At 41.9% G+C, this 27819-nt stretch overlaps 1 protein-coding gene across 1 annotated transcript in view; it reads right to left on the bottom strand.

The window, feature by feature from the left end:
- Positions 1 to 4855: 4855 nt before the first annotated feature.
- The window catches only part of TGS1 (trimethylguanosine synthase 1), a 34582-nt gene continuing 11618 nt past the window's right edge, over positions 4856 to 27819 (bottom strand). Inside the window, exons 8-13 of the mRNA XM_060243754.1 lie at positions 26986 to 27340; positions 25596 to 25766; positions 24928 to 25071; positions 22662 to 22882; positions 20028 to 20102; positions 4856 to 5116 (exon numbers count right to left, since the gene is read on the bottom strand). Coding sequence (XP_060099737.1) covers positions 5000 to 5116; positions 20028 to 20102; positions 22662 to 22882; positions 24928 to 25071; positions 25596 to 25766; positions 26986 to 27340 — 1083 coding nt within the window. The 3' untranslated portion in view covers positions 4856 to 4999. The remainder of the gene's footprint in view (positions 5117 to 20027; positions 20103 to 22661; positions 22883 to 24927; positions 25072 to 25595; positions 25767 to 26985; positions 27341 to 27819) is intronic.

A 27819-nucleotide genomic window follows, 5' to 3' on the forward strand; every position in this document is an offset into this window, starting at 1 on the left:
ATGATGCACCCCAGGTAGCTGAACTGCTGGACTGTCTTCAGAACTGATTCACCCACAGTGATGCAGGGAGGGTGATAATCTTCCTGGGGTGCAGGCTGGTGGAGAACTTCTGTCTTCTTCAGACTAACTTCTAGGCCGAATAGCTTGGCAGCCTCTGCAAAGCAGGACGTCATATGCTGCAGAGCTGATACCGAATGGGAGACGAGTGCAGCATCATCAGCAAACAGTAGCTCTCGGATGAGTTTTTCCATTGTCTTGGAGTGGGCCTTTAGTCGCCTCAGGTTGAACAGGCTGCCATCGGTGCGATAGCGGATGTAGACACCATCGTCATCATCTAGATCTACTGCGGCTCTTTGAAGCATCATGCTAAAGAAGATCGTAAAGAGAGTTGGCGCGAGAACGCAGCCTTGCTTTACACCTGTGCCTATTGGGAAGGGCTCCGAGAGGTCGTTGCAGTGTCTGACTTGGCCTCGCTGGTCTTCGTGTAGCTGGATGATCATGCTGAGGAACCTTGGGGGACATCCTAAACGTTCCAAGATTTGCCACAGGCCTTTCCTGCTAACGGTATCGAAAGCTTTGGTAAGGTCGACAAAAGTCACATACAGAGCCTTGTTCTGTTCCCTGCATTTCTCTTGGAGCTGCCTGAGAACAAATACCATGTCGGTGGTGCTCCTGTTAGCTGTGAAGCCGCACTGGCTCTCTGGGAGGAGTTCTTCTGCAATGGCGGGCACCAGTCTGTTCAGCAGTATTCTGGCAAGGATTTTGCCTGCGATGGAGAGCAGGGTTATCCCCCGGTAGTTGGAGCAGTCTGACTTTTCCCCTTTGTTCTTGTATAGGGTGATGATGATTGCATCGCGAAAGTCCTGTGGTAATTTGCCTTGTTCCCAGCAGGTGACAAGTACTTTGTGAAGTGAGCTATGTAGTACTGTGCCCCCATGCTTCCAGATCTCTGGTGGAATTCCATCAACTCCTGCTGCCTTGCCACTTTTCAGTTGCTTGATGGCTTTAACAGTCTCTTCTAGAGTGGGGATCTCATCCAACTCTGTTTTCACTGGTTGAAGTGGGGTGAGGTGAATTGCTGAATCTTGAACTACGCGGTTGGCACTGAAGAGAACCTGAAAATACTCCGACCACCGGTTCAATATGGATGCCTTGTCTGTGAGGAGCACTTGGCCGTCTGCACTACGCAAGGGACTCTGAGTCTGATATGATGGACCATATACTGCCTTCAGGGCTTCGTAGAACCCTCTTAAATCACCAGTGTCTGCACACAGCTGGGTTCTCTCAGCAAGCTTGGTCCACCACTCGTTCTGAATGTCTCGAAGCTTGCACTGGAGGTTGCTACATACAGCGCGAAAGGTTGCTTTTTTCCCAGGACAGGAGGGCTGAGCAAGATGTGCTTGGTAGGCAGATCTCTTTTTCGCCAGTAAATCTTGGATCTCTTGATTGTTCTCATCAAACCAGTCCTTGTTCTTCCTTGTGGAGAACCCGAGGACTTCTTCAGAGATCTGCAGGACGGTAGTTTTTAGGTGTTCCCAGAGTGCTTCTGGAGAAGGGTCTGTGGAGCAACTGGGGTCCTCAATTCTTGACTGGAGTTTTGCCTGGAAGGCAGCTTTAACTTCGGCTGACTGGAGACTGCCAACCTGAAACTTCCTCCGAGGGATACCTCCTCTCCTGGATGTGGGTTTAAAGTGAAGACGGAGATTGCAGCATACAAGACGATGATCCGTATGACATTCTGCACTGGGCATTACTCGGGTGTGTAAGACATCTTGAAGGTCTCTCTGGCGCACCAGAATGTAGTCGATAAGGTGCCAGTGCTTGGACCGTGGGTGCATCCAGGTTGTCTTCAGACTGTTCTTCTGCTGGAAGATAGTGTTGGTGATGGTGAGCTGGTGCTCCATGCAGAATTCTAGCAGGAGGCGCCCGTTGTCATTGCAGTTGCCAATGCCGTGTTTGCCAAGTACTCCTTTCCAGGCTTCCGAGTCTTTACCTACTCTGGCATTGAAGTCGCCAAGGATGATCACCTTGTCCTCTGTAGGGGTCTTCCATACGAGGTTGTGTAGATCAGCATAGAACTTGTTCTTTTCTGCAGGATCTGCTTGAAGGGTTGGGGCATACACACTGAAGAGTGTTGCATGCTGCTTGTTTTGAAGTGGGAGGCGCATGGACATGATGCGATCTGAGTGACCTGTTGGCAGGTTTTCGAGTTTGGAGGTAATGGAGTTCCTGACCATGAAGCCAACGCCAGAAAGGCGGCTCTCAGCCTTTGACTTACCTAACCAGTAGAGGGTATAGCCAGCACCGTGTTCTTGAAGACTACCTTCCTCAGGGAAACGGACCTCACTGAGAGCTGCTATGTCGATATTCAACCTGAGAAGTTCGTGGGCAACTAGAGCAGAGCGTCGTTCAGGGCGACCACTGTCTACTGTGTCAAGCATGGTTCTGATGTTCCAACACGCAAGCTTTAGTCTTTGCACACTTTGTGAGGCAGGTGCATGCCTTTTCTTTGTTGTTATTTTTTTGACCGCAAGTAAGGATGCCCGTTGACCGCGGCTAGCCAACTGCGGTGGAGGAGACGAGCTTTGTTTAGATCACCTTTTCTAGGCCCCTCTCCGTGTGGAGCAAGCAGTGCTGTCCCTAGATAAGGCTGCTTGGTCGTTCAGGGTGCTGTCGAAAAATGCTTTCGTCTCTGGGTTAGCATCAGGCGACCAATACCCTGAACCGCCTACATGCAGGATCAGGACTGCGGCTTCCAGTGGCACCTTCCACCTGCCGTTTCACCCCTTGCCCATCGCTGCAGGACTTGATGCGTTGTGGGTTGTGTATGTGGATATGTCCTTCAGGCCTGCGCAGAGGAATTTTTTAGGTGAAGCCCAGTGTGCGCGGTACTGGCTCCACCCTTTCACCTGGGGGTCATCTGCCATGGCCCAGTAAGCCGGGACGCCGGCAGCGAGTCCTCCAGGTGGTAGGTGTTACATTAACGAGCTCTATCTGCCCGGGTTTGATGTTAGAGTTTTCCTTCTCTTAGGCTGGCAAGGTTGTTGGGCCCAGCCTGCCCATCCGGTTATACCGCCGGACAATTCGGTCGCACCATGACGTAGCAAACTCTGTGAAAAACGGGGGGGACCAGCGAGAAGGTGTTGCTACGGATGCAGTAATGCAGGAGAGGCCATTGCAGTGACCATCTGCCAGGCATAGCCAGACAGTGACCACGCGGCATTCACTACACCGGGAGAGGAGAGGCTATGTATTGCGCATACACTTTCCCTGGGGGGGTAGGATACCCAGAGGGAGCCCACCCCCCCACCCCCCCAAAGGCTCTAGAGTTATTAGCCAGACATATATCAGAACCGCGTGCAGCCATATATCAGAACCGCTTGGCTCTGGACTATCTGCTGGCTGAAGTTTAATCTTTCAAATCTGTGGGAAGTTTAATCTTTCAAATTGCTGTCTTAATATTGATAATGGAGAGGCTGTGCACCTGAAATTTGTAAAATTGCTCATGTTCCAGTGCAAACATGGAAGAAATTGGGTGTGTCATGGTTTGGACAAATTATGAGAGATTGGAAACGTATTTTATTTTTAGTTGGTATTTCTTTAGGAGGTTTAATGCTATTGCCATGTTTAATTCCTATTATGAGGTACAGTTAATAATGCTGTGAAGGCTCTCACTCCCCATGGGAAGAATGTTAACATCATGTACATGTCTCCAAAGGAAAGGAAACAATATTTTATTAATTTGCTTGATGATGGTCAGTCTCTTTCAGACTTTAACAACTTTCAGAGGCTGAAAGGGAGGAATGAAGGGAGGGCCTGTATAATTAATACCCCCATAATAATGAGTACAATGAATAAGAGCATGCTTTGTTTTCAAACTGAAGTGTCTGATGCAACTTTCTGTTGGAGCACTGATCACCGCCTAAGCAGGTGTGCGCTTAAGCTGGCTGTTTAGATAAAGTAACGGCCTCCTAGGGGCGTCGTGCTGTCATAGATAAAGTAAAGGAATGAAGTCATGGAATATTACCAGAAAGAACTCCGCAGAGGCGGGAACGTTGAAATCAGATAAGCCTGCTTGCTTGCTAGAAAACTGTGTGAATGATTTTAACTCAGTTCTTTTGGGCTGCCGTGCCCAGCTGAGCTCTGCTTTGGTACCAAAGTAAAATCTCGCTTCACACAAGAAATTCAGTGTGTACCTCATTATTTTTCTGCTATAACACCACCCCCAAATTCCAAGGCTATTTTCCTCCATCCTCCGTGTTTCTTCCACCTCTAGTCCAATATCTTCTCAACTGATCTGCTCTATTTTTATCCTTCTTTAATTTCCTTCTCACCTTTAAATTGTCTCACTTCAACTTGTTTGCATTTTCAAATCTTCCTTGCACTTTTTAAACACAACTTTTCTGCACATCCTCTCCTGTCAGTAATAGCTTACCTCAATTCAGTTAAAATGTAGGGTCAGTCTCATTTGAACCAGGCTCCACTCACTAAAGCTTACATTATTTTCAGTATTCAGATGATTAACTTAAGGTAGACTATGGCTGTAATAAGTTCTCCAAACAGCAGAGTAATACTTTCAAAATAATGGCCTCATATCTCCCAATATAAAGTTAGTCATGTGTGTATAGAGTGCCTTCAAATCACAGCCAATTTATGGCGACCCCAGTATGGCAAGTGAGAAGCAGAGGTGGTCTTGCCATTGCCTTCCTCTGCAGAGTCTTCTTTGGTGGTATCCCTTCCAAGTACCTATCCTGCTTTGCTTCAAAGATCTGATAAGACTGGGCTATACCATGCCACCTTCCCTCCCAAAGTTAATAATACCCCTCAATATTTACTACCACAGATAACTCAAGCCTTATTAGAAAATATTTTATTAATATATGTATGATATTCTCAACAATTTTTCTCAAGTCAACAAAAACAAACATTACAGAAGAGCCACTGATTGTGGAAATAAATGAATGATGGAGAGATCAAAGTCTGGGATCACATTCACAGGTCACGGTACATCTTGTCTGATTAGATCACCAAAATAAGCAGTTATAGTCTTCAATCGGTTGTTCAGAAAATTTTGTTCTATTTCAACTTTCCCTCCTGGTCCAGCTAAAGAAGCAATCTAAAAAAGAAAAGAAAAAAAAAAGGTTCAAAATGATACCTAAACATGCTGGATAAAATCAGAAAAACAAACTCTATTGCTTCAAACATTTTACTCCCAGCTCATTTCAGTTCCGGTAACATAGCCAAGCTTGCAGAAAGTTGCCTAGGAGGACTTGTACTTAAGAGAAGTGAAGCTTCGGATTGTCCTTACATATGTGCTTTTTTTTTATGTGCATACTCTCTCCAAATCCCCAACTTCTCTCTCTCTCACACACACATTTGCGTATGTATATGCACAGGTCCAATACATGAATAAGTGAACTTTGCTTTGTGACATCTGGTTTACACTTTAGAAATGTGCACAAGTATATCATATATTAATTATATTTTAAATCCCTCTTCTAGCCAAAAATTGGCACTCTAAATGAATTCCAGTAACTAAATTCTAATTTTGCTATCTGCTTTTCCAGAGCTTCAGATTCACCAATGGAGCAGAGTAAACAAGTTTAGAAGGGCTAGAAAAATAGCTGAATGCATGTGGACACAATTCTATATGTGACGTAAGTGGCACTGGCAGAATTGGATACTATCTTGGAACTACATATAAGCTATAAAGCTCTTTTATAAAGAGCCAGCCATCAGGAGTAGGAAGAGAAGAGGAGACTGGATCTGTAACCCATCCTTCACTCAAAGTCTCAAGAGAAGTTTACAATCAATCCTCTTCCCTTCCTCGCCCCACAACAGACACCTTGTGAGACAGGTGGGGCTGAGAGGTCTCTCAGAGAACTGCTCTTGAGAGAAATGTGGCTTGTCCAAGATCACCCAGCAGCTGCATGTGGAAAAGTGGGGAATAAAAACCCAGTTCTCTCAGCTTAGAGTCCACAATCCTAACTACTACAGCAAATTGGCTCTCCGGGAGTGACTGAACAAATATAATGCAGCCCAATCTCTCCCCTCAGCTTGATTATATCATGTTGTAACTGACCATTTTCTAGATAGTTCTCTTTACAAAACAAAACCTACTTGACATATTACTTAACAGGGCAGGGGTCAGGATCCTTTTATAACTGAAGAGCCTAATTTTCTCATAATTTAGAGTATCAGACCCAGCAAATTAAAACCCATTTGCATACACACACACAAAATTTAACATTAATGATAATTGATATGCTGATTAATAATTCCTGTATTTATGGGATTTATATCCCACCAAGGCAGACTCAAGGTGGGTAACAACATAGAAACACACATTAATCCATTAAAAACCTAAAATCAACAGATCAATAAATCACAATTCACAACATTAATTAAGCACAAGATGGCTATAATCTATGACTCTGCTCCAGGCATGATGATAATAGTTAATATCACAGGCGTTCCAAACAATGAGCAGTCAAAGGCAGGTCTGGCCAATATCCTGACGGTATACAGCATACAGCAAGAGGGGCAGATGAAATCAGATGTGCAAAACTCCCAGGAAGGCCTTGCAGAAGAGCTCTGTCTTACAGACCCTGTGGAACTGCAATAGATCCCACAGGGACATGACTTCCATGGGGAGTTCATTCCACCACCAGGTAGGTGTCAGAGCTGAAAAGGTTCTGGTCCTATTACAAACTAGGTGGATATAATTTGTTTTCCAAATACTAGTTGTTGTGAGTCCTTTACTAGGAAGCAGCACACAAGAAATCTCACAAATAGTAGTAAATACACAAAGGAATACTGTCTGCACTGTTTTGGTGCACACGTTTTATTCTTGGATTTCTTGCACCTATTCAGCTCTATCATTTCTCATTTCTCTTCAAGGGTAATTTTACAGAGCATCTCTGAGAAGCCGCCCTGAGCCTGTCAGGGGAGGGCAGGATACAAATATGATAAAATAAGTCTTTTAATCCCATAAAAGATGTTTGCCTGCCATTCCTTTCATGTATTCTAGTATCACCTCTACCCCTCCAATATACTTTTAAAAAGAAAGTTCACCTCTATCACCTCTACTCCTCCAATATACTTTTAAAAAGAAAGTTCAAGCACATACATTTAGAACTGTTAAGTGCGCAAAATTAATTAATTAATTAAAATACAGTTGGGAGGATAAAGTTTCTCTCTGATTTATTCAGTTAAGCCAGAATATAAATAATCTTGAAGCATGTTCAAGAGTTTTGTGAATGTGGAATTTTTTGTAGGCCAAACATCCTTCTCTGCTCATAACACGTCTCAAATTGCTTTTTGACATTCCCTTCTGTTTTAATTTCTTTTTTCACAGTAGAGCACTGTGAGAAAAACACAGCCAGTTCAGAAGACTAGCTCCAGGTCTGGCAGGCCTTGGGCAAGATATCTTTGTGCCACCACACCCTCCCCATGCCTGCCAAGCTTCTTTCACTCCATCTACTTTCTTTTGTGAGTAAAACAATTTTATTGATAACATATGGTAATAAATCTATTTCTTACATCTTTAATAACTTCTTTTATCTACCCCATATATTACTTTCTACCCACCCCTCCCCCCCGTTACTTGACCCCCGCCGGTGTTATGTACTTAAAATGCAAATATTTAAAGGCACCCTTAACTATTAAAACAAAAATTTATATTCTTCTTTTTAAAAACTTAATCATTATCAAAAATTGTCCAATGTCCTTTTATTTTCCACTCTTTTTCTACATATCTTCTAAACTTTTTCCACTCCATCTTGAAAACTTCTAAATCACAGTCTCTTAATATTCTTCTTAATTTGTCCATTTCACTCCATGTCATAACTTTTATAATCCAATCCCATTTCTCTGGTATTTTTTCTTGCTTCCACAACTGTGCATATAATGTCCTAGCAGCTGAAAGCAAGTACCAAATTACAGTTCTATTTTCTTTTGGAAATTTTTCCATTTGTAATCCCAACAGAAAAGTCTCTGCAACTTTCTTGAATTCATATCCCAAGATTTTAGAAATTTCTTGCTGAATCATCTGCCAATACTTTTTTGCCCTTTCACAAGTCCGCCACATCTGTCTGGCATTTTATTGTTCATCTTTGCCAATTTTTTAGGAGTCATATACCATCCATACATCATTCTAAAACAGTTCTCTCTAATACTATGACACGTCGAAAGCTTCGTAGAATTTTTCCACAAGTATTCCCAAGTTTCCATCTGTATTTATTTATTTACATTAATTGCCCATTTAATCATTTGAGATTTCACTACTTCATCCTCCGTAGACCATTTTAAGAGTTCACTCCATCTACTTTCAATGTACTTTCAATGCACAACCTCAAATCAGAATACAGGTAACTGTCCCAGAAAGTTTTTTAGGAAACTCTCCCATTCCTTGAGGTAGCATGTCTGTGTTTTTGAACCCTGTTTTAAAAGCCAATACCCTTGTCCTGAGCAATAGTGCTCCCATGTTTGAAATACTGTGTACAGTTTTGGTTACTGTTTCTCAAAAGGGACACGGGGAAGCTAAGAGGGGGACATGATAGAGGTTTACAGAATTATGAATTGGCTGGAGAAAGTGGATGGAAGCAACTGGGAACTTTTCCCATAATACCAAAACTTGAGGGCACTCAATGAAGCTGACAGGCAACGGGCACAGTACAGACAGACAAAAAGATACACTATATTCAATCCATGATTAAATTGTAAAACTCACTACCTGTAGTCACAGAGATGTCCACAAGCACAAATGGCTTTAAAAGGGGGCTAGAGAATCATGCAGAAGGGCTGCTACACATATTGAGTTAAGGGAACCTCCATCTTCAGAGGTAGTAAAACTTTAAAACCAAGTGTTAGGAGGCCTTGGCCTCTATGCCTTGTTTGTTGGCTTCCCAGGGCAAGCAGTTGACCATTGTGTGAAACACTTTGCTAGATAAGATGGACCACAAGTCTGATACAATAGTGCCCTTCTTGTAGCCATACTTTTTGCACTCCAGGCCTTCATGACCTATCTGTCAGTCAGCTATCTCACCAGCAGGTAAGAATAAAGAATTAAGCCATATACATGCAGCAATGCATATAGTTAGGGGTCCCAACCCTCCCGCCCTGGCGGGGGACCCCCGAGTTTGCACCCTCCTCCCCCGCTGTCCCCAAAAACGGAAGCGGGGGGGGGCGGGAAGAGGGGAATGGCGCAAAGGCTGCAAGTCCGGGTCCTTTGGAGCAGCAAGTTGATGAAGAGGCAGCAGCGGCACACAGCAGCGGCGTCGGCCTGCTCCGCTCCCCTCCCCTCTGAGGTCAATCAGAGAAGGGGAGGGGGCAGGCCAGGACTCAGCAAGAGCGGGCAGCAGCGCGCAGCGGCAGCGGCCTGTTCCAGTCCTCTGAGGTGAGGAGGTCTAACAGAAGGGGAGGGGGCAGGCCAGGCCAGGACTCAGGCAGCAAGAGCGAGCGGGCAGCAGCGCACAGTGTCGTCGGCCTGCTCCGCTCTCCTCCAGTCCTGAGGTGAGGAGGTCTGTCAGAAGGGGAGGGGGCAGGCCAGTGTGTGCGCGCGTGTGAGTGAGAGAGTCTGCTAAGGGGCCAGCCGCAGCGTGTGGGAGCCATGGATGGAAGTGTGTGGGGGGGGGAGCCATGCACGCTCACTCTCCTTTCTCCTCCTTCATCCCATTGAAGCACCAACAAAGTTTTTTCCTCCTTCAGTGAATGTTTGGAGGTGTCCTTTTTCTCCCCCTCAACATCCCGTTCCAGCAGCTCCTTTAGAATCAACGATCTTCCCTGATTTGTTTGTGTGTGTCCTCGGTAATCCCATTCCAGCTTCTTTAAGATCAACAAAAATCTTCCGGTATTTGTTTGTTTGTGTGTGTGTTGGAAAGGAGACTGTCGTCTCTGTTTCTCCCCCTCCCGTTCCAGCGCCTTTCAGTTCTCCCCCTATTCCACTTTCTTTCAAATCAACAAAGATCTTCCCTGAGTGTGTGTCGGGGATGCTCTAAAGCCTATGACAAGATTGTCCATAGGGAACAATAGCAGAGCGTGGATTGTCCATTGACTTGCATGGGCTTAATTGAAATACACTGAAACACAGAAACAGCTGCAACAAAAACTTGGAATGGATTCTTTCAGGAAATTCAAAAGATACTACAAGTGTCCTGGAATGGAATTGTCAGGGGGAGGGTGGGTTGCCACACTCTGGGACTGCATTGCCAGGGGACAGGGTAGAAGGGCAGCCTTGGGGACTGGAAGTTGGCAAAGTACATTTTCCCCTGTCAATCCAGTCCTGGAGGATGGAAAACTACCTTTTCCCCTGTCAATCCAGTCCTAAAGGCTGGCAGATTAGTTTTCCCCCTGACAATCCAGTCCCCTAGCAATGCAGTCCCAGAGTATGGCGACCCACCCTCCCCCAGGACACTTGTAGTATCTTTTGACTTTCCTGAAAGAATCCATTCCAGGTTTTTGTTAAAGCCGTTTCTGTGCTTCAATGTATTTCAATGAAGCCCATGCAAGTCGATGGACAATCTTCTCTCCCATTATATCCTATGGACAATCCAGGCTCTGCTATTGTTTTCTATGGACAATCTTGTCTTTACATATTTAGTACTAATTACATATTTAGCTTTTCTTAAAAGTTTGTTAAAGATTAGATAGAAATAAAGAGTCTGTAACTGAAGAGCAACAGATTTCAAGCCATTCCTCCATTTACTTCAACAGTATATTGGCTACTGTGTTAAGACATTACTACTGATTGAACTTAACAAAGTTTTATAAAGCAGTGGATTTCATTACAGCTCTACTATTGTCATTTTTTCTCAAGATTTCACTGTCTCAGAGAACTCAGCAGTTCCTCTTCTTGCTGTCTTAGTAGTGCATACAAAGTTGTGACTTCTCTGTTCGTATAATGAGAACTTCAGAATTAATAGGAGGGCTTATTTCTATGAGTTGATGTCTAACTAGCATTCTTTGATTTCTTTGCTATTAAGTGTTCATCTCCATATTTCTGAATACTGTTTATTAAACATACAGGTCTGGTTCAAAACTCTGGTTTGGTGGTTTTAGAATACCAAATGAGCAGGGGAGTCCTGGGGAGAGAAGGTGACAAGCATAGGTTGTATCTTTTGTCATCTTGCAGCCCACCCTTCTCCAATGGTCAGCAAAGATATTCCACAGCCATTTGGAGCTGGGGTTGGGGGTGGGGAAAAGACAGTAAATCGGTTTTGCTAACTATTTAGAAATCAAAGAAGAGAACTGCCTATGTAGCTGGAATTTTATTTCAGAGTTCTCAGCATCAATTAGTTCCAAATGCCCTCAAACACAAACCTCTGTGCAGTTTTCAGTACACTTTGCCTGGTTAGCAAAAGAAATTCCTGCAGTGAAGAGTACAAGCAAAGCTCCTGCTGTGCATGGAGTAGTTCTTTCCCTTCATATTATGTACCCATCCTTTGGATTCCAGCTTTAGAGTGCTGGACTAGGGTCTAGGAGACCTGGGTTTGAATCTCTACCTTGTCAAGGAAGCTTGCTGGGTAACATTGGAATACTCTCAACCCCTGATGGAAGCAGCTTGGGTTCCCACTAAAAGTAGGGTATAAATCAGGATTGCCAGCCTCCAGATGGTGGTTGGAGATCCCCTGCTATTACAACAAAGGTTTGAGGGTCAGAAATCAATGTAAAGTGAGAAATTTAAATTTGGAAGGGGAAAATGACGTCACAGGAAGGCGTTTGGATGCAATATTCTGGAAGTGACATCATTTGAAGGGGCGGTGCTTGAGAAATGACATCACTTGACCTTTGACCTGGAAGTGACATCACAGGATATGACATCACAAAGTGATGTCACATCCTTTCTCCTGGCTCCACCCCCAAAGTCTCCTGGCTCCACCCCCAAAGTCCCCAGATATTTCCTGAATCAGACTTGGCAACCCTACATATAGTGCATATAAGACTCTACCAGGACTAGCAAGAGAGGACTAGAACAAAATACCTTGGGTATTGTCCTACGGTGAGACAGGTCAGGAAGGCAATGGCAGTTAGAAGAGCCAATATGGCTGCAAGTTTTCATATTAACTGTAAGTTCAGTGCTTATCACAGCGGTTTCAGTAGTGAACTTCCATTCCATCACTAGAGAGAGAATTTCTCTGACTCTGCCTTCTTTAGGATCTTCTATACCTGGAAATTTGTACCCAGCTTCTGAATATCTTGTAAATTTCTCCCCTTTGTTGATATTTGAGAACACATACCTAACCAGTAGTTTAATATTTATTTTTTGAAAGCAGATTAGACCAGCAAGGAAGACTGAAGAGGAAGGCAATGGCAAACCACCTACATTCCACATTTGCCTTAAAAGCCTCTTGCTGCGGTTGCTGTAAGTCAGTTGCAATTGGATATGGCCAAAAGCAGAGAACAAGTGCTATTCTGCCGACTTTCCTGAGCAGACTTCATTAATGTTTCCATTTATCGAGAACACTTGCTGCAACAGGGACTATCTTCTCTGACTCATGCTTAAATTCTACTTACAGATAGCATCTGGAAGTGCTGCTACACTCACTTCTAACATTGAATAAAGGTTTTATACTGACCAGGTCTATGAAATGCTGCAGACACTATGTATGAATTCCTATCTAGAGACTATAAAATGTCACTTGTGTTTATATTCCTCTAAAACTTGTTACAAAGTACCAGCTTTAAACACATCAAACTTCCTCTATCTTCGAGCTATTATTAGCAGAGCAAACTTACTGTAAAGAAGGAGGAAGTGAAATATTAACTATTCTTTAGATGACTGATTCCTTGCAGGCAGAAGACAAATTAGATAGCTGCCCAATCCCCCCAATGTATCCTTTTATTCAATATACACAAATCCTGTTTTAGCAAAAATAAACAAAACCAGCAAGCACACACAACGAACCAGGAATCTTGCAGTATATTAGAAGCAGAAATTAATCATTATGAAGTAGAAAAGTGTCCAATGAAGGGGTTGGGGAAGTAGGAAGGGCTCAGTTAAGTACAGAAAGCACTACATGTGCCTATACTCTAGCAGCCACCTTCAGCAGATGATCATTTTCAGACAATCATTTCCTATTTAGGACTGGTGACCTTACACTTGAGGGGGGACTGCACCTCTTCTAACATCCTTGTCAATCCCTGAATGCAAACCTAATGAAGTGAACAGAGAACCAAGCCTATTTTAACTTGTAAAGCACTTTACATTTCACATACTTGGTACCCATTCCTCTAAGTTCCACTTCTTAAGAATCTCTATGTTCACATGTGTAGAGAGTACAGACAGCAGATCAGGTATCCTGGCTGGATTCCCAAACTGCAGATAGGGTCTCCCATGACAACTTGTTCCCCAACATCTAGTTTTGCTATGTTCAGGGATTTTTTTTTAAAGTGGAATAACTTCTTTTGTTGTACAAGTGCTATGGTCTAAGACACTGCTTATCACTTTAACTGCAGAGAGTGAGAACTAAATATCAGTCATGACAGAAATTAATACTAGTGTATGGAAGAGAGAATGTTGGAAACTGGATGTTACATCAAACTAGTCTAACTAATTTCAAAAATGAGCCAACAAGTTAACTTTTCTCACATGACATACATGTATTTAAGGGAAAGGAAGATGGCCCTGAATGTGAGGCACACACACCAGCCAAAAAACATTTACTGTTCATACTTGTATGAAAATATAAGGCAATTCCCTCCTTTTCTTAGCAGTATTCCCAGAAAAAAAATAGTCTTTCTTTTGAGTAAATACAATATATACAAGAGCAAATGAAACATCCACATTCAGGGAAAGATCAGTATAGAATTCTTCAGAACTGTGGAGTAGGAAGGTTCACTACCTTCAAGATACTGTAGACAGCATCCCAAACAACTGAATCAGAACAGGGATACATTTCAGTCACAGCTAAACTAAGGAGACGCTAAAGCCCCCCAAAATCAGAAACTGCCTTCAGCTTCTAGCAAAGTAACTGGGAAATCAGCAAAGGTGAAAAAGTCAATTTGGCAAGAAATTGCATCTTACTTTGTCCTAAAAAGAACTCAGCAGTTTCTATTCTAGCATATGTACAAAGGACTTGGGAGCTGTAATCTAATTATGAGCAGGTCATTTTTCTGAAACCAGACTTCACCGAAGTTCACTGAACTCTGGCAGTTCATGAGGGAAAGAACTGGATTGCACAAGACTTCTAAAAAATTGCTTTTGGAAATCCCAGCCAATCCTCAGTTCCTGTCCTTCATGCGTTTGCGTTATTAAATCACATTCTTGTCATTTCCCATATTTCTAGCCATTTGCAATGTTCTATTTAAGAATGAAAGTGCTCTTTCAGAAATATTTTGCAAATGGAAGTGGACAGCAAGAGCTCCACAACATGACAAAAATTAAAACTAAGAATTTTAAAATAAGCGCCAATCCAGGCAGCATTGCTTGCACAAGCACTATTTACATGGGATCAGTGCAGCCTTACTCGCTGCTGATGTCCATGCAGGAAACTCAGAGGAGACTGGGGCACCATATACATCTGCTATTTCCCCTCTAGACTTCACTCTTCATTCAGTACAGTCTGGAGACTTCACTAAATACTGAAGACAATCAGACCCCTGTGAAAATGTCATTGGTGATGGGATTATCTAGGTCAGGGGTCTCCAGCAGGTAGTTTGTGAGTACTGGAAGTTCACCAGCAGCCTTAGAGCAGCATGTACAGCATCCCTAGAAAAAACCAGCTCTAGGCTTTTGGTAACTGGATGGGTAGAGTGAGATATTTTTGTTATTCAGAGATAGCTCCTGTTATAGAAACTCCCAGTGTAGGACACATAGCAAAGTAGATTGTTGCTGATGATTAGGAGACACTTCCTAATGGGAAGAGCTGTTAAAGGTTTTTTTCTGCATACTCAGTTTACTTCTGATTTTCTTGGGAGTCAATCCACAAGCATTGAAATTGGTTTGCACAGGGTTCTTCCACATGTCTGCCTTCCCTCTGGATTTTCACAGCTGTGAAGTCAGCTTATTGTCTTCCGCATGTGCCTTAAATAATCAGGATTTTCAAAAAATTGTGCTGTCATCATTGGGGCATCAGAGAACCCCCTTTTTTTTGCACATGCCTTAAAGGCACTAAAATAGTGATATATTGCTAAAATAACTGGTTAAGCAAGTTCTCTGAGTTCCCACCTTCCCCTGCCAGTTTGGTATAGTGGTTAAGTGTGCCGACTCTTATCTGAGAGAACCAGGTTTGATTCCCCACTCCTCCACTTGCAACTACTGGAATGGCCTTGGGTTAGCCATAGCTATCGCAGGAGTTGTCCTTGAAAGGGCAGCTGCTGTGAGAGCTCTCTCAGCCGCACCCACCTCACAAGGTGTCTGTTGTGGGGGGAGAAGATATAGGAGATTGTAAGCCGCTCTGAGTCTCTGATTCAAAGAGAAGGGCAGGGTATAAATCTGCAGACTTCTTCACCTCAGTGAGAGAAAAGGCAAGAAACTTAAAGGCAATTCAAAATCAGCTTTCAGAAAACAATGCAGGTAAAAGTGGTCTCAAAGGAAATGAAAAAAACCTGGGATGAGGTGGGGGAACAAAGTGACAATTAAAGGCACAAAATATGTGTGAAAATCAGGGAATTAACCAGAATGGTATGGGGCTAGAACTAACGGGGGGGGGGGGGGTAGAATTCTGTGGAAAAGCCCCAACAGTGGGACAGACTGCCTCAGAAAGTTATGCTCACTCTTTCACTAGAGGTCTAGGGAAGCTGGGTGGCTAGCTGTAGGGATACTAAACTGGAAGTTGGCCTAGATGACTTCCAAAGCTCCTTCTTATTCTGGCACTCTTGCTTCTTTTTTTTTTATTTGATTTTTATCCCGCCCTACCCCACCGAAGCGGGCTCAGGGCGGCTCACAACACAAAAGTTCTAACAATGAAATTCGAAATTACATAATTAAAACATTAAAATCAGTACATCAATCCAACAGTGTGCTATCTATAAACTTCCTTCAGTATTTTGGTAGTTTGGTGCCGGTCAGTTATAAGCCAACCGGAAGAGGACTGTCTTACAGGCCCTGCGGAACTGTCCAAATTCTGTGGTCCAAATTTGAATAGACACAATTTTCTGCCAACTATATATACAAGGCATATTACGTGAACGCCCAAAACCAACAGTAAGTCTTTCAAACAATCTGCTTCTTTGTTTAGCTTAAAGTAGGGTTACCATATCTTGAGAAACAAAAAGGACGACGTATTTCCTGAATGACTACTTCAAACAAGCAATCACTATGACAAATCTCATTTTAATTACCCCACCATTAAGCTATGATAACTGCTACTAACTAACAAAGAATATTCCTAACCTTCCAACCCCAAAAGAGAACATTTTCATGAGTTTTTTTAAAAAAGCCCAGAGTATATGACCTTTAAAAAGAAGACATCTGGTAACCTAGCTTAGTGACAATATACTTTATTTGCTTATACTATGTGCTAGTTGTGTGATTGTACCCTCTAGTGGAGAAAAAGCAACATGCAATAACTGGGAGAGTTCCATGTTACAATTAACCAGTTGAGAGTGTTTTTTTAGGAGCTTTCTCATTAGATCTAATGAATTATTCCAGCTATTAGCCATTAGCTGATCTTCTGTATTGGTGCTCAGTGCTCAAATAGGTGACAGTGGAAACTGATCTTCTGGATCTTATTGCAATGATTTCCAATGCACATGTGTCACAACATCTGTCACAACTGTTGTTGGAATAAACATATTTCTGTGATTTTAGAACTATGATTAACCATTCTACTTGCCTCTAAAACATAAAAATGAGAGCAACAAGTTCATGCTTAAATCCTGATAATTTCTCTCTCACATACCAAACCATCTCAATGTGTTGCAAGAGGATACTATGCTTTTTGACGATGTCTGGAGCATAATACCAGCCATAATACTGTTGCCAAAATTATTTACAATTAAACAAAAAGTATGGATAATATTGTAAATGACTACAGTTTGCATTGCAATTATTATTTAATGCTGCATATTCTCTAGTTTTTAATATTACATTTTGATAAAACATGGCCTTCATTTTACTTACTCCCGAAGGAAAAGTATCATAGTTTTTTCCAGTGCTGTTCAATGTTTCCTAATTTTTCCACTGGGAAACCTGAGGTTCACAGACCTTTTCATGCTATACATAATGAATGAGAAAAATCTCTTTAAAAGAAAAAAAATATTATTTTGGAGCTCCTCAATAACTATTTTTCCACTGGGAAAATTGAAAAAAAAAAGTGTCTTTGAAAAATGCTTTTTCCAGTGTGTTCACATCTCTACTTGTATACTTGTTAACAGCAGCCCTGCAATCTTGGTCCTATGGCCCCATTTAGCCCATCTTGTTTCTAACTATCAGTGAGATGCTTTTATGGAGTCTACAAATACAGCAGGAATGTAACAGCTCTCTCCACTGTTGGTCCTACAACTGGTGGAGCTGCTCCTCAGTGACAGCACCCAATTTGTATGCAGAGGGATCCAGATACACTCTCCAACATCTCTAATTAAAAAGACCAAGTACCAGCTGATATGAAAGACCTCTATGTTGGACCTTGGACAGCTGCTAATGTCAGTCATAGTAGACAATATTCACCTTGATGGATTCAGTATAAAGACAACTTCATGTAGGTTTTCAGAGGTATATCATGTCCAGTGTTCCCTCTAAGCTGAGTTAGTGCAAGCTAGCTCACAGATTTTTTTGCCTCCAGCTCACATTTTTGCCTTAGCTCAGGAAAAATAGCCCCCAGAGCACAATAATTTATGCAGTAGCTCACTTTAATGCCAGTAACTCACAAAGTAGAATTTTTGCTCACAAGATTCTTCAGTTTAGAGGGAACATTGATCATGTCAGAACCAGAGATTCCATTTAGGTATTAACTACTATAATCACTGACATATTCCATGACTTTGTATAACCACTTAAAAATAACCTAAGATATTGCCATCAGAATACATCCCACCTGGATTTTTAGCATCAGGTGCAAAATTCTAGCTATATTCTATGTATGTTGTCTATAATTTTATGTTTCTATCACGTCCCACCTTACTCTTTCTCCTAATCTCTAAGATGAACAATAGCAGTTAATTTTCTTTCAATCAAAATAAATATTTATGGAGCATCTGAGACTGAAGCTTAAAGAACTTTAACACTTTACATGCATAATGCTTTTAACAGTACTGTTACGGGACATCATAAATAGATCCCTCTTGGAGGGGCACTTTCCAACATCTCTAAAAGAGGCTTTGGTCCGTCCCCTCTTGAAAAAAAGCACAGCAGACCCAGCCGAATTGGCAAACTACCAACCGGTCTCTAATTTACCGTTTTTAGATAAAATTATAGAGAAGGCAGTGGCGTCACAGTTGCAGGGTTTTCTGGATGACGCTTCCATCCTAGACCCTTGCCAGTCTGGCTTTCACCCGGGTCATGGGACGGAGACAGTACTGGTCGCCCTGGTAGATGATCTCCAATGGCATCTGGATCAGGGTGGTGTGGCGGTGCTGATGTTGCTAGACCTGTCGGCTGCGTTCGACACGGTCGACCATCGGCTACTGACCCACCGCCTCGCTGATGTAGGGGTTAGGGGGTCTGCCTTACAATGGCTTTCCTCCTTCCTTGAGGATCGGGGACAAAGGGTGGCAATTGGGGGCGAGCTGTCCCAGAGGCGCACACTGGATTGTGGAGTGCCTCAGGGAGCAGTTCTCTCACCAATGTTATTTAATATCTACATGCGCCCCCTTGCCCAGATTGCTAGGAGACATGGGCTTGGGTGCCATCAATATGCAGATGACACCCAGCTCTACCTGCTAATGGACGGCCGGCCTGACTGCGTCCCAGAGAACTTAGACCGAGCTCTGCAGGCTATGGCAACCTGGTTGAGGCGGAGTGGGCTGAAACTGAATCCAGCGAAGACAGAAGTCCTTTGCCTAGGTCGGGGCGCTCGGGGAGGGGAAATACCTCTCCCAGTCTTCGACGGGGCGCCGCTGAAAGCGGCGTGCCGGGTCAGGAGCCTGGGAGTTTTACTGGAGCCTTCACTATCAATGGAGGCCCAGATCGCAGCCACTGCCAAGTCAGCCTTCTTCCATCTAAGGCGGGCAAAGCAGCTGGCTCCCTTCCTAGAGCGTCAAGATCTGGCAACGGTGATTCATGCAACGGTCACCTCGAGACTGGATTACTGTAATGCCCTCTACATGGGGCTGCCTCTGTACCGAACCCGGAAGCTGCAGCTGGTGCAGAATGCGGCGGCTAGACTGATGTTGGGGCTCCCTAAGTGGGAGCACATACAGCCTGGGCTATGTGAACTGCACTGGCTGCCAGTTGTATACCGAGTTCGTTACAAAGTGCTGGTTATTACCTTTAAAGCCCTATATGGTCGAGGACCTGCCTACCTTAGGGACCGTCTCTCACCATATGAACCCCAGAGAGCACTGAGGTCAGCTGGGAAAAACCTGTTGACCATTCCCGGACCGAAAGAGGTGAAGCTGCAAAGCACCCGTAACCGGGCTTTCTCTTCTATGGCTCCAAGCCTATGGAACCAACTTCCAGAGGAAATGCGGGCCCTGCGGGACCTTGAACAGTTCTGCAGGGCCTGTAAGACCATCCTCTTTTGATTGGCCTTCACTGACGAAGAAGGAAATTGTCAAGAAACTCGCCATCATAAAAGTAAACATAGCACTAGTACATTTTATTAATTTTAGAAATTTAATCAGAATTTTAATTAAACTGTTAATGTAGTTTTATTCAATTTTGTATAACCAATGTATGAATCATGTTGTTAGCCACCCTGAGCCTGCTCCGGCGGGGAGGGCGGAATATAAATAAAAACTGTTGTTGTTGTTGTTGATATATTGGATTTGCATCCGTTATTTAAAATGTGGAGATAAGCCTGAAAGATGTGTTGAGAGCTCACTGTTTAGCACATGACACAGACAGAACGAACTGGGTTTTTCCAAGTTCACTTGTCAGTCTTAAACATTGTGCTACACCAGCTGCACCCAAGGGCTTCAAAACTTACCTGGTCAATATCAGCATTACGAGGAAGGAAGTACACAATATTGCTGGTAATCTTCTGTGACAACTTGAAAATTTCATATGTAGAGATGTGTTAAGGAAGAAAAAGATATTTTCTTTTGGGAGGTTCTTTTTGTAAGAAAACTCTCTAATAAAAGCAATTCACTATTCTGCAAATATAAACTGAATATTTCTAGTGATAATCTCCTTTCATCAAATGAATTGCCAATCTAGTGTTCTATGCTGGAAGAACTGTGGTTCTGTGGGAACATATTTACATTGCTGGTGGGACTGTCCTGTCATACACAAATGTTGGCATGATGTCATGCAACAAATATCTGCTATTATTTCTTAAAGTCTTCGTGTGACACCTGAGCTAGTGCTTCTGAATTTTTGGGATAAGTCACAATTAAATATTGTAGACAAAGAACTAATATTGTTGCTTATAGCTGAGGCAATAGCATCCACCTGGAGATCTCCTCTACTACCTTCCAAAAAAGTATGGCATTACAAAATATGGGGGCAATTCATTATACACAAGATTTCCATCATTGTACATCATACTTCCACCGATAAGGGACATAACAAATTCATTTCAACATGGTAACCGCTATTAAAATACATGACAGAACACAATATCCTTCCTTCCCATCATTCTTTTCATGTTTGGCTACAGTTCTATTTTTTTTCATCCTAGAAAACTCACCTCTGAGTTTTTGTTTTACTTATTAATTTATTAACTTATTTTTCTTTCCTCTAGTAGAAGGCTTTAGTAATTTTAAATATAGATGGATACGTTTTCTCTAGGTTATAATAATCTTTTATAATGTGTTATTTGTACCGTGTTGGATATATAATTCAATTACCTGTCTGTTTTCATATATTTATCTCAATAAAAAAATCTGTTAAAAAATCAAACAATAGAGTGGCCATTTAAACACAACCCCTCTACATGTTTAGTCAACATGGATGTGCTGGCACAGTAACCTTACTCATAATCACTGGTTTGTGAACACAGTGGGTGATGCATAGTGTACATGTAGCCACTGACCCTGTGATCAAATGCTACCTAACACAAGATGGGAGCCCACATACACAGACTTCTGCCATACAAAGGAACCAAACTCGGAAGCCAATGATCATAGGAAACGGGGCAAGCATACTTGTGTCTCTTCCTGTCATTTGTGTGTTGACTAAAGGTGTGGAAGGGTTGTGTGTAGAGGGCTAAAGTGATAGAAGCTGATAAATGAAGTGTTATTACTTCATGCTATGGATGGGGTTGCAGTAATATTTTAACACATACCCAGTTTCCTGCAATTGAGAAATAATCCTAGACCAGTCCTCTTGATCCTATATCAGATTTTAACTCGCAGGGAAATTCAAAGATGTGATCCTAACTTAAATCTGAAGTGACATAATCTATCTCAGGATGCTACCACCAGTGTTCCCTCTAAGCTGAGTTAGCGTGAGCTAGCTCACAGGTTCTTAGCCTGCAGCTTACACAGCTGGCTACTTAGCCTGCAGCTACATTTTTGTTGTAGCTCAGGAAAAATGGCTCCAGAGCACACTAATTTATGCAACCACTCACAACTTTAATGCCAGTAACTCACAAAGTAGAGTTTTTGCTCACAAACTCTGCAGCTTAGAGGGAACATTGGCTACCACCTAATTCCTACCCTTTCTTCCAGGTGTGTGGACCAGGGCCAAGGCATGTTCTACAAGGCAAATATTTCCTGAAAAGTTTATTCAGTGATATGACTCTATGGAAAATCCTTCACGCGCATTCTTCTTACCACCCCCCTCATGCATACCTCATGGAAAGCACATTTTACATATTCTTTGTTGCCGTTAGTTAATTGGAATCAGGATGAATTTGTGAGCCTTTGTATCTTTTGGTTGTGATGTTGGGTATATAGATGTGATTGCCACATCTGGCAATGTATAAAGCTATCCAATAAGAAAGCAGACATTTGAGCATGGAAGGGATTAATATGTTAACAGCCAAATTTGATAAGCATCTGAAATATTTCAACACCATGAATCTTGGAACTAAATCAACACTGATAAGATCTAACCATAAGATAACTTTATTACATGACTGACTACAGCTTTATAAAACTAAAAGTGTCCAAGTTCACTTGATTTTGTTAAGAAATAAAGTCCATAAAAATCTCCCAGATGACAAGCATATTTCTCATATTTAATGTCAACTTCCAAAGGAACAGCTATAAGTGGCTTGTTTTGTTCTAACTTTTAACATTTACTCTGAAAGTCCATACTCTGGGTCCTCATCTTTTTTCCAACATGAAGTATGCTGATATGTAAATGTTTTATTCTCCTGACAGTTTATTTGTGATACTTTAAGATGTTATAAATATTCACTTATTGTAAATATATTATGTACCACTGGCAAACAGTGTACTGTTACCCACATCTAGAAAAGGAAAAGAATGAACTTTTCTTTTATAACCGCAAAGGCTGGAAATCAAGGCTAGACTTTTCAGATTACCTGAGATGTGCAACAGCTAATTAAGAAGGCTCTACTAATCTAAAGTAACAGCAAATGTTGGCTTTCTTCATCCTACAGTAGAAAATACTTATTAAAAAAACCCTAAAACAATATTTGATGTGGAAAAGGATATCCATTAGGAGAGATCATTGTTTGAACATCGAAGATTTCTGCAGTGGCATATTCAGGGCCACCCCATGGAGGACTAAGAAATACAACATCAGCTTTCAACCCAGATGCCAGTTGCATGAAGTCACCACATATGAACTCTATCTGGTCTGCCACTCCATACACTTCTGCATTGTTGTGAGCAAGAGCAATCTTCACAGGGTCAATATCGACTGCAATTACTGAAAAGAACAAAACAGATCTCTATAAATGGTTGCAAAAAATTCGTATCAGCCATATTATTGTCAAACTACTTCCCAAAGCTTAAATTTTTCTGGCACTTCAGGCACAATAGTAGGTTTTAGATACAAGTTATTTTAAATATTCTAACCATGGTTAACCATTACTTAACTTCTGCTTAATGAAAGCCATGCTAAATTTATATAATTTATACCTGATCTTCTCTGTATATGGGAGAGCTAAACAGTTAAAATGCTGCTCAGGGCTCTAAAGGCATGACCTTTGTGTCTGTCAGGAAGCACACATTCGGAAACAGTTCCCTCCTTAAGAGCAGTGTGGTATATACTGGATAGAGTGGCAGACTAAGACTCTGGGTGACCCAGGTTTGAATCCCCACTTCTACCACAGAAGCTCACTAGGGATGAACTTGGGGCTGTCACAAATAGAGATGAGCACAGACCCCAAACCTAATTTTTCCATGGACTGGGGTTCAGTTCATGGTCCATTTGTATGATCTGTGCCCTCACACTTTCCATGGACCCCCCAGGGTTTTTCAAGAGTTCATTTGGACCACAGGAGTGGTCCGTGGAAATTGACTCAGAAGACATTTAAATGCTTTCAGTTATGAGCTCCCTTAGGCCCCATCACCATGGTGGCATGATGCAGAAGTTGATTCAGAAGGCATTTAAATGCCTTTTGAATTGACTTCTGCATCACATTGCTGCGGGGCTTGCTAAAGGCATTTAAAGGGATGCATTTCCTTTAAATGGCTTTTGCAAGCCCCCTCCCACCACAAACCATGAACTGGTTCATAAAATGGAAACGTGGTTCATGAAACCCACAAACTTGCACTTCTTTGGCCTGTGTCCATCCCTAGTCACAAACTCACAGCCTGGCATACCTTACAGGATTGTTTTTAGATGGGTAGCTGGTATTTGTCTGTAGCAGCAGAAAAGAGCAAGAGTTCAGTAGCACCTTATAGACTAAGAAAATTTGTGGCATGGTGCAAGCTTTTGTGAAAAAGTGAGCACTGACTCATGAAAGCTCATACCCTGCCACAAATTTTGCTACTCTTTTAGGACTGTTTTTGTGAGGGAATGGAGGAGAAAATTATGTTCTAAGGCACTTGGAGTCCCAACTTGGGGAGAAAAGTATATAATAAATAAATTTATATTGTATATAAATAAACAAATGCATCCTTGGTTGGGAATCATTTTGTGGCTGCGGACTTCAGGCTACTGCTAAAGGGGAATTTAGCCTACTGCTAAAGGTTGAGGACTTTAACCCACTGCTCAGGAACAAAAGACAAATTAAAGGATAAGGACAGTTTGACAGGAGCAGCAAAGAAGGGGCTGGATCACATGTATTTATTTTGCTAGTGGTGATGCTTTCATATTGTCCCATTTATATATCTGGCATTCCCAGTAACTACTGTTTGAGTCGTCACTGCATATGCACATTGATCTCTCCTTCTAGGTCTCCAACACTGCATTTTCTTCAACCAAGTAATAACTGTTTTGGCAGATGCCAGTCATGTCCAACAGGTGCTCCAGACATAAGAACTAGCAACTACCCATCTTAGTCTCCCTTCTTTCTGATAGAACAGTACAGACACACACAGCAGTACAGTGTTAACATTGTTTTTCTCCCATACAAACTCAATCTTACAGCAGGTTCCAGACCTTTTACATTCTACCTTCTACATTCAGAGTCAGCAGCCACCATGTTCCCTGGACAGGTGGAAAACACACAGCATCTGCCAGGCCAGGCTTTAAAAATCTAAGACAGAATCAATCCAGCAATTGTAGGAGATGGCAGAGTAAGCAGCTAGGAACAATTAACCATGAAGTAAATTGCTTCTTGCTTTAAGAAGCAATAAAATTGTCTAACAATGCATGTCTCTATATTTTGCCTGTATTTAAAACTCAAGTCAGCTTGGGAGTGTTTTAGTTAAAACAACATAGAAAAAAAATCTCAATTTTAACTACAGCGATCACATTTTTAAAATGCTCACTGCACCACAAATAAGAGGAGAGAGAAGCCTTACCTCTTTTTGCTGCCAGGGCAAACTGAATAGTGTTCCCCCCCACACCACAGAATGCATCTATTATGATGTCAGAGTTGAAGGACTGCTTTACACGTTCTGCAATGTGCTCTGCGATCTTCTCAGGAGTAACAGAAAACCATCCCTCTGTCAGAAGAAAGCAATTGTCATGTTTCAGAATTCAATCCACAGACAAGTCTGGATTCTAAATGACTTAGATTCTGACTAGGTGCCAGCAAAAAAGTGGTTGTTTCCAACCAATTTCCTTTTGCGGGGCAGACTTCCCCACTTCACCCTATCCTGTTCTTGAGGGGAGAGAAGCACACAACAGGCCGCAGCAAGAAGGGGGAAACTGCATTGTTCATGCTAGATAACATCTCCACCAACATTTTTGGCTTGATGCTGCTTCAAGTATCCATGTAAAGGTAAAGGTAGTCTCCTGTGCAAGCACCAGTCGTTTTCGACTCTGGGGTGACGTTGCTTTCACAACGTTTTCAAGGCAGACTTTTTACAGCGTGCTTTGCCATTGCCACTGCCTTCCCCAGTCATTTCCCAGTATCCATGTAGCATAATGCAATTACTACAGATAAAACAACCACACTCAGAACTTCAAAAGAAACAAGGCTTCAGTTCATACAGTGCATTGGCAGGTCAATAGATTATGAGCTTACCTCTATCTAACTGAATCCCCTGATCAAATCGAGAGAACAGTCTATACCGTTGTGCCCAATATTTGGCTAGTTCGGGATCTCTGGCTATTTCAGGAGGCAGGGACTGGGAGGGTCTGATTTTTTTCTGCTTCTTTTTCTTGTTTTTCTTCTTCTTAGGAGAGACTTTTTCACCTTCACCAAGGGAAAAAAACCCAGCTCTATGGTTAGCTTATCACTCTGAAACTGCCTGGCTGAAATGTTAAGATTATCAGGGCAAATCTGAACAACTTTATCATTCTTTTCAAGAGATGGGATTGCAAAAAAATATAGTGAAATCCTGGTGACTGTCTTTGATTTTGCTGTACTATACAGGGCCATGAGTCGTAGTTTATCACATGTCTAGTAATTCATAAATTGAAAAAAAGCCCCAACAAAAATGGGGAATTGTAACATATTACTAAACAAAGGATAGAGAGAATACATTTGACAAAAATAGCTTGCAAACATTTTCTGAAATTTTTTGAAAATGCCTGTTAGTTTTATCAACCTTTCCAATCACTTTCATCTTTTAAAAACAAATAGATTTCCCTGGAATATGAACATAAAACCATCAGATCCAACTAAACCGTCAAACAATATTGCTTGTCTGTAATTTATTATTTGTTAAAACAGAATATTGGATTGACTGAAACATTTCCATGGGGGAAAGGGTTTGTGCTCATAGAGTGTGACTTTCTCACCTCCTACCTCAGCCCACACGCCCTTCCAAAATGCAGACCCCACTCTCCAGCAACAGCATAGGGGGAGGGGCTTCCTGTGCAGTAGAGGAAGTGGGGAGGTGAGAAAGTCACTCAGCAGGCAGAGATCCTTCCACTCATGGAAAGTTCTGGTGGATCCAAGCCCTTTATTGTCTTGAAACTAAAAAAAACTCTTAGAAGTTCATTTTTGTTGTTGTTTTAGTCACCAAAAATAATCAGTACTGGACAGGATCCAAACAATCACAAGAGACAAAAACATTTCCTTTTCAGAAAGATGACTCCTGATTCCAGAAAGAAGACTGTGAATTCATAGGACCCTCATGGACAAAACAAACATCTTTCTTTCTACATTGTTATGCAATATCAATTTTAAGCTGCTTTCAGCAGGACTCTGAAAAGGCAGCATGGAAATATCCTAATAAATAAATATAGGCCAAGAAAGGATGTAACGATGAAATGGAATAAGTGAAACTGCACTATCATACCACTTCAAGCACATACTTCCAAATGAATATGGAGCTATTTTGCTTCAACTCCCCCAAACCTATCAATCACACATAAGCCTCAGTTTTCTAGTCTGTTGCTTAAATTGTAATAAATGTAAGGCATGTACTCCCACACCCACAGAATATTTATTCATCATTTTCTTGCACCTTCTGTTTCTTCTTGCAGATAGTCTGGGATATCCATGGAAACAAGCTGTCTTCCCAACGGAAATTCTTCTCCTCCTTGTTCTCCTGGTCCTGATTCTTGCAAGTTACAGTCACCTGTTGCTATTGCCACCTTTTCCCTGCCTTTCTTTTCTACGGTGAGGCTTTCAGCTTTACAGGAAGCTGAGCTGGAAGGTAACAAGCCACAATTCTGGAAATCCAAAGTTGTTTGAGAGTCACCATCACTTTCCTGCTCCTCTAAATCACTACTTGTAGAAGTGTTATGAAGTACATCTTGCAAGGAGTCCTGTGATTTCACTTCCTTAAGCTCATTCACTTGTTTCAAGAACTTTTCTACCTGGAAAATACCGTGCATCACAAACAAGATGGGCGTCAAATCAGCAATTATGGTATTAAAAGAAATCACCTTGAAAGAGTAAAGAAAAATCACATATAGATTTTCCTATTTCAGCCAATGCTAAATAAAAAAAATGTCATAACAAAACTATCCTAGCTTATAAGTGTCAGTTATGTTTACAAGACATACTGTTTTTGTTCTGCTCACAATTCTCCTCATATATCATAAAGATGGGGAAAATATGGAAGTCATGCTTGCGGTGTCACGGACAGACTGGAAGTGGAATTACAAGTGTTTGAGGAAATCTTATTTTTAATTACCAGCGATCTTATCTATAAATTCTGCAGTGCTTTTTTGTGTATTTCTTTTGGTAGGACATTTAAGCCATATTAAGCTCTTGCAGACACAGCAGGCAAAGATGTAATACTATGCAAATGAGTGCCTTGCCACCTGCTTGCCCACTACTTACGTGTTTACCA

This window comes from Heteronotia binoei, chromosome 7 (assembly GCF_032191835.1).
Source record: "Heteronotia binoei isolate CCM8104 ecotype False Entrance Well chromosome 7, APGP_CSIRO_Hbin_v1, whole genome shotgun sequence".
NCBI lineage: Eukaryota > Metazoa > Chordata > Lepidosauria > Squamata > Gekkonidae > Heteronotia > Heteronotia binoei.